Below are 13,890 nucleotides of genomic sequence, written 5' to 3' on the forward strand. Positions count from 1 at the left end.
AATTGCTCCTTTCCTGGGTGGAGTCCAGGGGAAACGTGAAGAAAGAGGGGTAATTTTCATTCTGGGACCTCCTTCAGGAACTGTTAAGGGTTAAAACCCCCAAGTCTCAACAAAATAAGTCCTGAATTTTGTTGCCTCCTCAGGTGTTTTGCAAAGAACTTTGAGTTTTAGAGGTATGGAGAGAGTGAATTTTGTCCCTTTGCAAAGCCTTTGCTTGGGAGAGGTGATAACCCTCTGGCCTAATAATACTTACCTTATGCTCCCAACCTCCAGGCCCATATCTGACCCCCTCCTTGGGCTCTCCTGATAGACTCCCTTAAAGCCCTCTTTGACTTCAGTTTCTACCTAGCATCAGGCAGTCCCCCGTGCTGTTAATGAGTTGACTTTTTAGTGAGACAACGTCTTTCTTGATCTAACCCACAAATATTACTTGATTACTATAAAATTCTTTATGTTGTGTGTGGGGCTTGCTGATAGTGTTATATAGCTCAGAGACTTGCCTAGCATGTGGATGGCCCTGGGTTTGATTCCCAGCACAAAATAATAATAATAATAATAATAATAATAATAATAATAATAATTAGATAAAAAGTAGAATGTGCTATGCAAATACTATGCCGAGGGACTTAAACTTCTGAGAGAGAGAGAGAGAGAGAGAGAGAGAGAGAGAGAGAGTGAGAGAGCAAGAGAGTGAGAGAGTGACAGAATGAGAGAGCGAGAAAGAGAGAGAGAGAGAGAAGGAGAGGAAAAGGTGTGTGTGTGGGATTGTAGGGGGGTGACCTGGAACCAATTCCCTGAAGATATTGAGGATGATATTTCTGTGTGTGTGTGTGTGTGTGTGTGTGTGTAAAGTATTTTTAACTTTGGGGCTGGGGTTGTGGCTCAGTGGTAGCGTGCTCACCTAGCATGCATGAAGCACTGGATTCGATCCTCAGCACCACATAAAAATAAAGAAAGTATTTTTAACTTTGGAGAGAGAAGAACTTTCCAATTAGGAACTTAAATCTAGAAGCACAAAGGGAAATAATCATTAGATGTGATTAAAGTTTAAGTTTCAATTTAGAAAAAAAATTTTCAATAACAAATTTTTAAAAAAAGAAAAAGACTTGGGGGATGTTTTTAATACATGCAACAGAGAAAGAATTCATTTCCTTATTATATTAAGAACATTTTCGGGCTGGGGATGTGGCTCAAGTGGTAGCGCGCTTGCCTGGCATGCGTGCAGCCTGGGTTCGATCCTTAGCACCACATACAAACAAAGATGTTGTGTCCGAAGAAAACTAAAAAATAAATATAAAAAAAATAAAGAACATTTTCAATTTCAAAACAATAAGCAAAAGAAATATGGATTAGAAAGAATTAGAAAATTCTTTTTCTAATTCATAGAAAAAGATATTAACATGTAGAATAAATATATTAGAACATGTTTAGCCTCACTAGCAATTTAAAATACTACTAATAATAAATTTTCTGTTTCCTTTTGTGTTGTTTTGTTTGTAGTACTGGGGCTTGGTACATGATAGTCCATAATAAGTTTTTTTTTTAATTGGAAAGATTTTCCTCTAAAAGTCTGAGTACATCCTGGGTTTGGGGGATATGAAGAAATAGCATATTTCTATTCCATTGCTGGAAATATAAATCTACATTTTTGTGTGATTTTGGAATTGCCTATCATGTTAAGTATATATGCTTGGATATTCAAAGTTTACTTCCAGTACATATCTAGTAATTATAATCATACTATGTATATCTGAAATGATCCTTTTTTTTTTTTTTTTTTACCAGTACTGGGGGTTGAACCCAGGGCACTATATCCCCAGGGCTGAACTATATCCCCAGCCTTGTGAACCTCCTGCCTCAGCCTCTGAAGCCACTAGGATTACAGGCTTGCGCCACTATGCCCAGCTTGACCTTTATTATTTAAAACATTTTAATATATGACAAATTTCAAACATCCACAAAATTAGAAAAAAACAGTATATTAAGTTCAGATATACTTCTCCCCCAACTTCAACTATTTTAAACTCAGAAACAATCTTACTTTTTTCTGCACTGTCATAATTTTTAACAGAAATAATATGATTTTACCTATAAATATCTAAATATATGTCTATTTTAAAAGACTCTTAAGAAATTTAACTATAGAACTGAGGATGTAGTTTAGTGGTAGAGTATTTGCTTAGCACGTACAGGATTCTGGATTCAAACCCCATCACTGCCCCCAATAACAATAAGAGAAAAGAAGCTTAACTACAATAGTTTTGTCATAGCCAAAAAGGAAAAAAAAAAAAAGAACAATTATTCTTAAATGTAATAAAATATTCTACACTTTTACATTTTCCAAATGTTTCATAAATGAAAAATTTTAAAGCTCATTTATTAAGATATAAAGATGTTCACTATGGCATTATTTGTATAATAGTGAAAAAGGAGACCCAACCGAAATAACCATTAATGGGGGACTGGTTAAATAAATTATATGATAGCTACATAATAGAATACTATGTAGCTGTTTGAAAGAATGAAGCAATTTTAGATGGAAATAGTTCTACAATATATATTAAATGAAAAAAGCAATTTGCAAAAAGATACTTTTTTGCAATACATAACTTATATATTTATATTTTTCAATAGTAGGGAAAGTTTGGGAGATAAAATCTGGAAGTGTAATTGTATTATGTTGGCTGGGAATATAGCTCAGTTAGTAGAGTGTTTGTCTCACATGCACAAGGCCCTGGGTTCAATCCCTAGCACCACCACCAAAAAAAAAAAAAAAAAGAAAGAAAGAAAGAAAGAAAGTGTATTATGTGAGGAAAATTAGGAACTTTCTACCTAACCTTATATAGCAAAACATCACGAACTGCTTTATAATTAAAAATATAATTTATACTTCAGAAAACAAAGATATAAACAAAATTAAAAGACAAATTCTAACTAAAACTTTCGCAACATATTTTGAGAGCAATGGGATACTATCCATAATACATAATATCTACCGATCAAAAAAGAAAACGTATTTGAAAATTAAAACTAGTCAAAGGAAATGAATTAGTGTATAACATCGAAGAAATACATCCGGCTAATAAACATGAAAAGATGGTCAATTTCACTATCAAAGAAGTAAAATGAATATGCCAGTGAGTTAATATTTATCACCTGTAAGGTTGACAAAGGTGAAAAGATATAGAATTTGTGGTATAAATTACTGAACTTATTTATTATTTCAGAATAATCTGAAAGTATCTATCAAGATGTAAATTGGGAACTGTGTGGGCAAGATTGGGACAAATGGGCATTTTCAGGCATTGTTGGTAAGGAGTGTAAATCACTAAGTATGACGGAGGGCAATTTAATACCTCCCGAATTAAAAATACAGATAACTTTTGACCCAATAACTCACTTTTAGGAACTTTCTGATAGATATACACATACGTTTGGAAGTGAACAGGAATACGTTTATTTATTGCAGCATTATAAATAATATCAACAAGTAAGAAAAAAAGCTAAATGTCCACCAACAGGGCAAAAGTTACATCACATACATTATGGTCCATCCAGTCCACATAAAGAGAATACTATGCATCTGTAAAAAACAAACAAGAAGTTAAGACCCAAGATATATTGTAAGAAAGAAATAATACAGCCACATTGACTTGAATAAGCATCAAAAATAATCTAGAACATATTAGCGATAAAAAAAATGGCTGCCTTTGAGTGGTGCAGGAACTGGAGAGGACAGGAGAGGTTTTTCACTTTATACTTTAAAAAGTTTTGATCAGTTAATTTCCTGTTTTACAATTAAATGAAAATGTTGTTCAAATTGTCCTGTAAACTTTATGAAGCAGCAGTAACACTGCTAGGGAACTTATGAATCCATTCAGGAAAGGCACAAAACCCCTTGATTTGGAAATTCATTTCACAGTGTTCATGATGAGGAAAAACAATTAAGGTTCTTCCAGAGGAAATTAAACTTTCTCCAACCAAGGGAAAATTTACAGTACGAGACAGCATGAACTGGGTTTTCCATGCTCATATAAAAACTTACCTTTTTTTAAAAAAAAAAAAGGTAAGCTGAAAAACAGCCTATAGGACATGATTTTGCTTTTATTTATGCTTGTGTATGAGCGTGGAAACCTCGCATGGAAAGACACACCTGAATGGTGGTTATTTCTGGGAGCCTCCTAACGCCTCTGGTTTTGTTTTTGTATGCAGTAGGTATTATTCCCAAAGCCTCGCCCGCTTCTGAGGGTTGGACCCAGGAGCGCTCTACCACGGAGCTACATACCCACCCATTTTTATTTTGATCAGAGACTCATTAAATTGCCCAGGCAATTCTCTAATTCGCGATCCTCCCGCCTCAGCCTCCCTAGTATACTGCTGGGAACACCCACGTGCGCCATCGCGCCGGGTGAGCACTTATTACTTTTTTAACTTAAATCCTCTACCTACGTTTTTATATTTTAAGCTTAGTCCTGCCCTGAAACTGGACTTCAGGGGGTCTCCTTCGCCACACCCTGGCTGGCAGGCTGCGCGGGAGGACACGGTGGGCGGCCAAGGATGGAGGAGCCTCGGAGGGGTCAGTGCTTAATTTAGCAAAACACAGAGAAACCGTAGCTTCAGTTGCCGGGCTTTTTCAGTGGTGGGCTGCGTGGTGTGAGTTGGAGGAAGCAAGGACGCGATTAATCCAGCTATTTCTCTCTATTCTGTGGTTACTTTTGCCGGGGCAAGAGAACTTCAGCTCCAGCGGAAGGCGACCCTGCCCTTCCCAGGTGCTCCAGTCCCACCCGACCTCTAAACGACCTTCCTAACCCTGGAGGGCTAACTACTGTGGGGGGCGGGGAGAAAGATTAAGGTTTTTCAGGTTTTGTGTTTCAGTGGTTCCCAAAGTTTCAAATTGCACAAACAAAATTCTAAATATAAGGTGTTATCAATTTTATATTTTAACAATTACATTGTGTGCTCCAATTATCGCCGTTTCATATAAAGATATTCTCATGTAAGGGCGCTGGCCACTTCACACCTAGGGAAATACGTGATGTTGATGATTTTCTCTCCTTTCATTTATTCGACAAGTACTTGAATGACTACTGCATGCTAAGAACACATGTGGGGAAATCGCATGGCTTTGGCAGACACAGAGTCCACCTCCTACTTGGTCCCCTCGCGGCGAAGAGGGGAAACTGGCTCCGGACACTCTTGACTTCAGCGGCCGGACTTTTCCCTGGTCGGCTGCGGGGACAGGTCAGGAGCCACGCAGGTCCCCTAGAGCAAGTCAGTATCTGCGTAGGGTCATTCGTAACTAGAATCAGTCCGGCACACAGTAGGTGCACATTTATGTTTGTAGAATAAGTCAACTAGAAAGAGATGATTCGAGGGCTCCCCAGGCTTTTGCAAGCTTCCACTAGAGCCTTACAACGCCCTTTTCTCCCAACCTTTCCTCCCAGAGCGCGGCCTTGACTTTACAGGGTGTGCCCACACGTAGTTCTACAGGACAGACCCCCGCTTGCCTGCTGCCACCACTTTCTGCAGTGCCCCATGCCACCAGGCCACACCAGGCTTCCGACAGCCAGAGAATCCGGGAGGAGGAGACCCCTGTACCCGCCCCGCCGGATGGGGTAGCCAGGCACCTAGGTTACCCTGGGTCTGGAGAGATTCCAGGGCAAGCTCATTCATTCTCCTTCTTATCAGAGCATCTCAAACTGGGGGACCGAACAACAACCAGCGGATGCACAACCGGGGAACTGACTGATTACTGACTCTCTGAGGACTATCAAAGGTCAACCATTATTTTATACTAAGCAACAGGAAGTAGAAGGCAAAATGTATATGTTCCCCCAGGCCACGCTTCCCAAAGTTAAAATCGAATTTTTAAAATTTACCAACCAGCGGGGGACTTGGGGCCAGGGGATAGTTGAGGAAATGGCGCCTGGGCCTGATTTAAGCGTAGATGCCCTCTCTCCTTCCAGAGAGTACGCAAAGAGTAAGACTTGAACCGGGTACACAGACGCCCCGGGATGCCCGCCCCTGTCATCCCCTCTTTTCTTCTCTGTCCCAGATACCCACTCTCTGCAGAGCCATCCGGGGCTACCTAGATGGTGTGTGTGTGTGTGTGTGTGTGTGTGTGTGTGTGTGAGAGAGAGAGAGAGAGAGAGAGAGAGAGAGAGGGAGAGAGGGATATGACTACTACGTAGAGGCAGACATAGCGAGAGAGAAGAGCCATCCAACTCCCCAACCCCCTCTGCGCGGTTCCGGGAAAAATGAAGCCTGGGCAGAAAAAGAAAAGACCCACCAACAAGATGCATTTGGCTGCGGTCTGCTTCTTTTGCGTGTGGGGGTGGGGTAGGGTGGGGAGAGGATCGTGAGCCTATAAAAGGGGAAAATAAAGACCCAAATGCTAGTGTTCTGATAAAAATGAAAAACAAAGCGACCCCAAGAAAATTAAAAAAAAAATAAACTTGATACCCTCCCCAAACACTAAAAGATAAAAATAAAAACAAATATAAGAATTCCTAAGTATGGTCCTCTGCATAAGCTGTTTAAATCTTTCAAACCCTCCCTGGCGTCTGGCCTGGGTTATCGGATCTATCAACAGACTCAGATTTGAGAGTAAGGTCCCGAGGTCCGCGGAGGCCTCCATGCCCGGACTGGCAGCTTGGTGCTCTTTCCAAATGTCACTGACCTCCATCTTTGTTGCCCAAACGCCTGCTCCGCAGGACTAGGCCTGCAGCCCGGAGCACAGTATCCCTAGGCCTAGTGGCCGCCAGGATTTCAAGTGGAAAGTGATGCCCGGCGGGGCTGAGCCCAGACTTGGCTGCTGACAAGAGGCGTCAGATTCCGCAGTCAGCTCCCAACCAGAGCCTCTTAAACCCCTTGATTGGAGCTTTTGGCCTAGTCTGAGGGAGGTAGGGCTCTGCCGGGTGCACGCCATTGTTTGGTGTTTTGGAACGCGATTCCAGATTGCCTGAGGACTCTCCTGGGGAGCAGACCCCACTAAGGTTGGTCCTCCTTTCTCTCAACACCAGCATCGCGGGAATTGTCCAGTCCAAGCCAGAGGCTTGGCTTCTCGCCCCTTCCCCCCACCCCAGCACCCTGCGCCAGGACCAGCGCACTAGCGAGCCTGTAATTTGCTGATGGATAGATGGATGGATGAGTCACTCTTTCAAGGATCCTGCCATTATCCCGCCCTCCTGCTTCCAGAAGAAGGGGCTTGGAAGATGCTTCTTGAATGGAGTTTCCAGACCCACAGACTGGCGTCTAGACCCGAGGGTCGCCTTGGGTGAGCCAGTGCCACTGCCAAACTGTTGTCCTTAAAAATACGGATGCGCATTCTCGGATCTATCAAGATGAGCTATTGAATTTATATCTGGATTACTGTGGAAAGAACGTAGTCATGTCGGAGTGAGCGCGTGGAAGGGTGCATGGTTGCGGGGGAATTGTGGTTTAGAGTTGGGCCTTGTCTTCTATAGGGATCCCGGCTACAACGAAAAGGCGAGTGCACAGCTGGCCGCTTTAGAACCACGCTCACGCTTTAGAGCCACGGCTTGGGGAGGCCTCTTTCTTCTATGCGCCTCCCATGGGCGGTTGGTGTGCCCTTTCCAAATATGAAACAAAAAGATCCTTCTGTCCTCACCCCTCAGCAGACGAGAGGCTATGCTTATGAGGTGTGGAGCAGCGGGGCTGTAGGTCTGGGTGGAAGCTTCACGGAGTCCGGAGGTGAAGCATGCGATGTGCCAGTTATGCACCAACGCCATGCTTGTGCGTTTGTGTGGCGAGAAGCAGCCTCCATTTTGAGGCAGGGTAGGAAGAACAGTCAGCCTCCCTATATTCACAGAGGCAGCCACAGGCTGGAGTCTTTGGTCAAGCTGGTCTCACCAAGGGAACTGGGGAGGACCAACCGCCCTCTGGGGTCTGCAAAGTGGAGCTGATTCTTCTTTACCACCAGCCAATTTTTGACCCCTGGATTGCTCACTTTCCAATACAATCCAGTCCCTGGGCCCAGAGCCACAGAGGACCTGGTTGGGCAAGGGCTGGGGGACCCAGTGAGTTGGAAGAGGTCTCCTACACATAGGTCCATTGCCCAACCCACTAGAAATGGCTTGTGGGTCACCTGCACCTGGAGTTAATCCCCCCTTCTTCTTTCAGCAAGTATTTTAAGAGAGGATGCTGGGTGTTTCCAGTTTTACTGAGAGCACCTCTGAAACTTAGCAAGCCTTTCAAGGTAAGGGCTATTCATCCATTTGTACAGATGAGGAAATAGGCACAAAGACAAAGGAAGTTGTTCAGAATCAAAGGGTTGTAAAGCCAGTATTCTAAATGAACTTTGCATAATTCTGCTACCCAGACTGTCCTCCTACTGCCTAGTGCTGAAGACTCCTTCAACAGATCTGCTGCCCTGGGGTGGGTCCTCAAGAAGGGGAATATACAATGAAAAGGAATCTGAAAAGATTCAGAGGGAGTGTGGCCCAACTTCAATAGTAACCCAGGCTGAAAAGGCTATTATTATTATTATTATTATTATTTTGTATTCTGCACTGAACCCAGGGCCTCCAGCATGTTAGACAATCTCTGCCACTGTATTTCATTCCCAGCCCTCCTTCCTTTACTTTGGGAGAATGTATCCTCAGAGGTCAAGGACAAAATGCACTTAGGGTCTATGGGAGGAAGAGTCATTCTGTAGCCAAGGCACTGTGGACTTCCTTTTGCCAGAACCAGAGCTGTTTCACTTAGTAAAACCCCACCCTGACCACAGGGGCTGCCAGTGACTGACACAGGTGACCCTGACAAGGAGGGATTAGTGGTAAATGACATCCTGGTCATTTCAGGTCTATAATCACCTCCTCATCATTAAATGGGGAAGGGCAAAAGAGATTTATGAAGGTTTGATTTGCCTTTTATCTCTGTTATGTGTCTAAATAGATCCTCTGTGTTTTATATTTAATATTTTCACTATATTTTTATAAATATAATGGCATTGCTATGTGTATATACATTTATAAAAGTATACCCCTTGAAGATGTACACAGGCTGCCCTGCATATAGGGAGATTCTATGTCTCTCTGGTTTAGAAGGTTCCGCCTAACAGGGTGGAGGGTCATTTTTGACTCCCACCTTCTAAAAGTCTACAGCTGGCAGCTATTTCATTGACATGTGCCCAGAAAATTTATTGGTTCTACACATCATCTTAATAGAATGGTGAAGGTGGTAGGTGAGCTCAGTATTCACAATTGTCTTGGCAAAAGGAAATACCCACCCATGATGAGGTGTGATGTGATGAGGTAGTATGTGGGTCTGGTAGGACTCAGTTTCTCCATCTCTGGAGGCCCTACAGATTTCCTTAATGAAACCAAACTGACCGTTCACACATTGCACTATGGATATCCCACAGCCTATAGAATGGAATCTAATTTAATCCCAGATGCCCAACAGGTCCACTCACCTGCTGGAATACCTGATGGTGTATTGCCTTGATTCAAGCCTGAGCCCAGAGCAGCAGTGCCACCCAATATCCTGGTGACCACACCAGGTCACAGTAGTGTTTCCCAAACCAAGATCCCTGCGGTTATGCTGAAGACGGTTGTCCCTTACCTTCATGTGAGAGTGCCTCCCTGCTCTACCCTAGTCCTGAAAGCCTACGGGCCTCTGGTGGCGACCGGCTAGAGCTCAGATTTGATAAACTCAGATCTTCAGGAGAAGGAGGAAATCGGCTCTGGCCAGTCCCCTCCAGAGGCCCGGTGGCTTCTAGGATAGGTACTCAGGAAGAAGAAGAAGGAAAGAGGCAGCGAAAGGAAGCCGAGCTAGCGATCCGAAGATGGAGCTCTGGCGAGCGGTTACCCGCGAAAGCGGACTCCGGGATGGCCAGCGGCAGCCGACTGCAGCCTCCGGCTGAGGCCTGGGGACCGGGTGGGGGTAAGACCCTAGAGACTCCTTTCTCCTCCCTTCTCAATGGGCGAGGCCCAGATCAAGTGAAAGCAGACCCCTCAGCTACGTAAAAGACTGGCTTTGGGGGCCTGGGAGCCTCGGCCTCCCCGGGCGCTTGCAGGAAGAGAGTGCTGGGAAGGCGAGTTCCGCGCTGAGAAATGGCCGGGAGAGAAGACAGGAGAGCGAGGGGCAAGGCAAAAGGCAAGGCGGGGGAAGGCGGCGCCGAGAGCCAGCTGGGCCCAGGCGCCGCTAGGAAGTGGGAACCCGAACAGCAAAGCACAGGCTGGCGAGCACGGCGCGCGCCACCCCCAGAGAGCGGTGCCCTCTCCCGGGAGCAACTCCTGAGGATCCCTATTGCCGGGGATGGGAGACAAGGCTGGGCAGGAGGAGGAGAGGAAGTACTGCAGCTTAGCGGAGCCCGGGCCTCTTCCTCACGCGGTTGTCCACTCTGGTTTCCCCCCACGTCCTGTCCCTGCGGAGCGCATGTGATGCTTTTCTCCGTACTTGCCCTAAGGGACACGGGACAAGAACCCGGCTCTCAGCATCCTGCTCCCCAGACTCATATCTGTCTCCACCACAGTAACCAACCGGGATGGGCCTAGAGAGAGGGGCCGGGCCAAGAAAATGAGAACAGTAAGGCGGAGAAACGGGGACTTCTTCCATTCGCTGCTTTGTCCCTTGCACTCAGCTCAGTGTCCAGCACACAATAGACGCTCAAAATAATATTTGCTGAAGAAAGGCTGGATGATGAATGAATGAATGTATGAATTGGAAGGTGGAGGCGTCAGGAAAGTCGGAGGCCCTGATAGGGATAGGGTAGGAGCCCAGTGGACCAGAGTCCTGGGCTGTCGTCTTACCTCGTACCAGGATGCGGCGGCAGTGGTCCGCCTCGCCGGGCCCGGACTGCCCATCACTGTCTGCGCTGCTCTCCTTGGAGCCCGCAGGGCTGGAGGCCGAGGTCCCGGCAACCTCTTTTGGGCTTCCGCCACCCCCGTCAGCTTGCAACTCCACCGCTCCGCTAAGATCCCCGTTGCGCCCACTGCCGGTACCAGACTCCGCCCGGCGTGCAGGGCCGCGGTCGCGCTCCGCGCCCCCATCGCCCATGTCGGCCGCCACTGCCGCCTTCGCGGCAGCCTAGCCCGCCTGGGCTGGCCGAGCCCGCGGCTCCCCGCCCCTCGCGCCCCCCTCCCTACAGCTCTTCCGTCCGCTCGGCCCCTGGCTGGCTGCTCCTCCCCTCCCTGCTGATTGGGCAGGAGTCAGGGTTCTCGGGCTCTCGGTGGCTCATTGGGGCTCTGCGCCTTGCGGGAGGCGGAGAGGGAACGAGGAGGGGGAGAGGGTGGTGACCCCACTCTTCCACCCCTAGTTCTGTCTTGCTCTTAGCCCGGCAGAGGGAGGCTGGGTCTGCCTTGGGGTTCTGAGGAACACCCTACACCCTTCTCCTAAAGTTTATCAACCTCCCCTCACTACCCCCCTAGTCTACTCCCCTCCCCACTCTCTTCGTCCCTAGGGAAGCGCAGTTCCGCGCTCCCGCCGGTTCAGCTGGATCAATAACCAAAGTGCGCGAGGAAGGCGACCCAGGCGAGATTGAGCAGAGAACTGGAGGTTGGACTTGCTCGAGCGCTTGGCGGGGTCGGGTGGGGTGGAGACAGGGCCGCAGGCCGGGGGTTCAGTGCGCCTCTCTGCAGATTCATACCCACACCTACACTCATGAACACAGAACACAAGCCCCTTCCTGCCCTTCTAGGAGAGCAAGAGCTCTCCTGGGGTAAATGAGCCTGGGAGGATGGGGCCAGGAGAAGACCGATACACCCTCACTCTGGGGTGTGTATGTGTTTGTAAGTAAGGGAGGGGTGACGTGTGAACAGACAGCCAGGTCCCAGAGTCAAGAGTGAGACAGATCTTGGCGGGAGCAAACGTCCCGTCTCCCCTAAACCTCTGGGGGTTTTGCTCAAGAGAACTGCACCTAGAAACAGAGATAGAACTCCTTGTGCATTTCCTTTCGCTTTCTCTTGCGAAGCTCCCCCTGCCCCTTGCTCTGCATCCAGCCTTCTGGGACCCAGTCCTGGCAAGCAGCGTGGGGCCGGAGGTAGGCGAGGATGGAGCTGGGGAGGATCTGGCTATGAAAAGCTGGGCATTGAGGGTCCCTGGGCACAGCACTTGGCTTTCTGAGACGTCCACGTGGGCAGTATTTTCGAGTTTATCTTCACTCTAGACAGTGCCAGGAGGTGCCAGCCCGGATTTCCCTTTCTTTGACTCAGAAAGGGGCAAGAAAGAAAGAATGCCCAGGGAAGGTGTGCGTGCAAATATGTGTGTGCCATAGGGGCTGTGCCCCATCCCCCAAATGCTCTAAGCTCAGAAGTTCTTAGCCTTCTCTGAAATGCTGGAGTGTCAGATGCTAAATACTAGCAAAGGTGTTTCGGTATGTACCAGGATCTGGTCGAAGTTTCTGTGAGAGTGAGGCTGTGGATTCCTTGGTGTATTTGTGGCAAGGCTGAGTGCCTCCGTGACTCCTGTGAGGGGTAAGCACAGTGTGTTTGCAGTGTGCATATGAGCCATTGTGTGTGTGTGTGTGTGTGTACGTGTCCAATTCCAGATGGCCCTAGTCAAAAGAGAGGTGGGTGGGGGGCTCACCAGTTACTTAATTGTGAGATTCTCAATGACTTCTTTAAGAATTTGGGACCCAGGAAGGAGAAGGCTTGCTGGTCAATACTAATGGAAAAAAGACAGGAGAGAGTGAAGGAGGAAGGAAAAGAGGAAGAGAAGAAGGAAATACAGCCACAAGTTATATGAGTGGGTGATTGCAGAAGGGGGTTTGGGCCCAGAAAAGGTGGCAGTTGTGTGCAGTGGGAGAACAATGTGGACTAATTGTAAGAGCTGAGAGTTGTAAGTCCAGGGAACCTGGTTGTTGGAGTGTAGGGAAAACAGGTGAGAAAGGAAGTTTATTGAATTACAGAATGGCTCTGGGGGAAGTGTGATCCAGCCAAATCAAGCTTGGCTGAAGGGGATTCCTGCAGCTTATGTGCTGTGAGCCCTGCACTGGGCCCCTCCTGGCCTGGCCCCTGGAAGGTGGCCAAGCTCCTCAAGGACCCCCACCAGGGCCAGCACCACCCCCTCCCCCAGTCGGATGCTGGCCATCTTATCTGATAGCCACTTCCACTCTGCACTCCAGCATTTCTCCTCTCTGGCTTTCAAGTATATTTATTTTTATCCAAGTAAGATGTGTCCAACATAGAATTATATCACAAGCAGAAAGCACTCAACATCATCTCCCCACCCCCAGACCTCACATTCCTCCTGCCACACAGAGGCCTGGGTTTCTGTGCAAACACAAGTGGAACAGCACCTGCTGGACTCTGGGAGGTTCTGTTTCCACCGTCTTCATTTTTTATTTCACCAATGGCAGTTTTCCGACTCAGAGATCCATTCCAGCGTGCTTTTCTGGGGTCCATAGCTGAGTTTCTGAGCTCACTCACTGGTGAGTAGGCCTCCGGTCTAGTCCTGTGAAGCCAGAACCTGGGAGGTTCCAACAGCTTCCAGTCACTGGTTGTGGGGAAACTCTGCCAGGCCCGCTGGTGTTGTCTTGGGAGTTCCCAGACTCCTTTCTCCCGCGCCCTTTATTCTGCCTTTTCTCTTGTTCGTTTTACGTGGTATGGAATTCTTCGGCCTCGGCAGAAATTTCGGTTCTTTCTTCCCCGAAGGCCTGGGCAGCGCAGTGCGCACAGGAATCTGATGAGGAAGTCAGGGCTTCTGCGCAGAGTGGCGCACCGATGTGGGGTGGGGACTGGGTTTCCTCTCCAAGCAGCACCCCTAACGGAGACCTCAGGCCGAGGTTGGAATCTGGGCAGACGCTTGAACCCAGGCTTTCCAACTCCAGGCCGTTCGGGCCTCCCCTACGATTTCCCCGGCTCGCTGCCCTTACGTCCCAGCTCCTTACCCAGGAGGCCAGCTGTGCGCGGTCACAGAGTTCCCACT

The 13,890-nt window shown here is 47.5% G+C and overlaps 2 protein-coding genes across 2 annotated transcripts in view; one reads left to right on the top strand and one right to left on the bottom strand.

The window, feature by feature from the left end:
- The window catches only part of VAX2 (ventral anterior homeobox 2), a 29,242-nt gene extending 18,156 nt beyond the window's left edge, over positions 1 to 11,086 (bottom strand). Inside the window, exon 1 of the mRNA XM_081265384.1 lies at positions 10,776 to 11,086. Coding sequence (XP_081121510.1) covers positions 10,776 to 11,022 — 247 coding nt within the window. The 5' untranslated portion in view covers positions 11,023 to 11,086. The remainder of the gene's footprint in view (positions 1 to 10,775) is intronic.
- A 256-nt stretch (positions 11,087 to 11,342) lies between these two features.
- CD207 (CD207 molecule) overlaps positions 11,343 to 13,890 on the top strand; it is a gene marked incomplete at its 3' end in the record, with an annotated part of 55,578 nt that continues 53,030 nt past the window's right edge. Inside the window, exon 1 of the mRNA XM_081264677.1 lies at positions 11,343 to 11,520. The remainder of the gene's footprint in view (positions 11,521 to 13,890) is intronic.

Source organism: Spermophilus citellus (genome assembly GCF_964194105.1).
Source record: "Spermophilus citellus genome assembly, chromosome: 13".
Taxonomy (NCBI): Eukaryota; Metazoa; Chordata; class Mammalia; order Rodentia; family Sciuridae; genus Spermophilus; species Spermophilus citellus.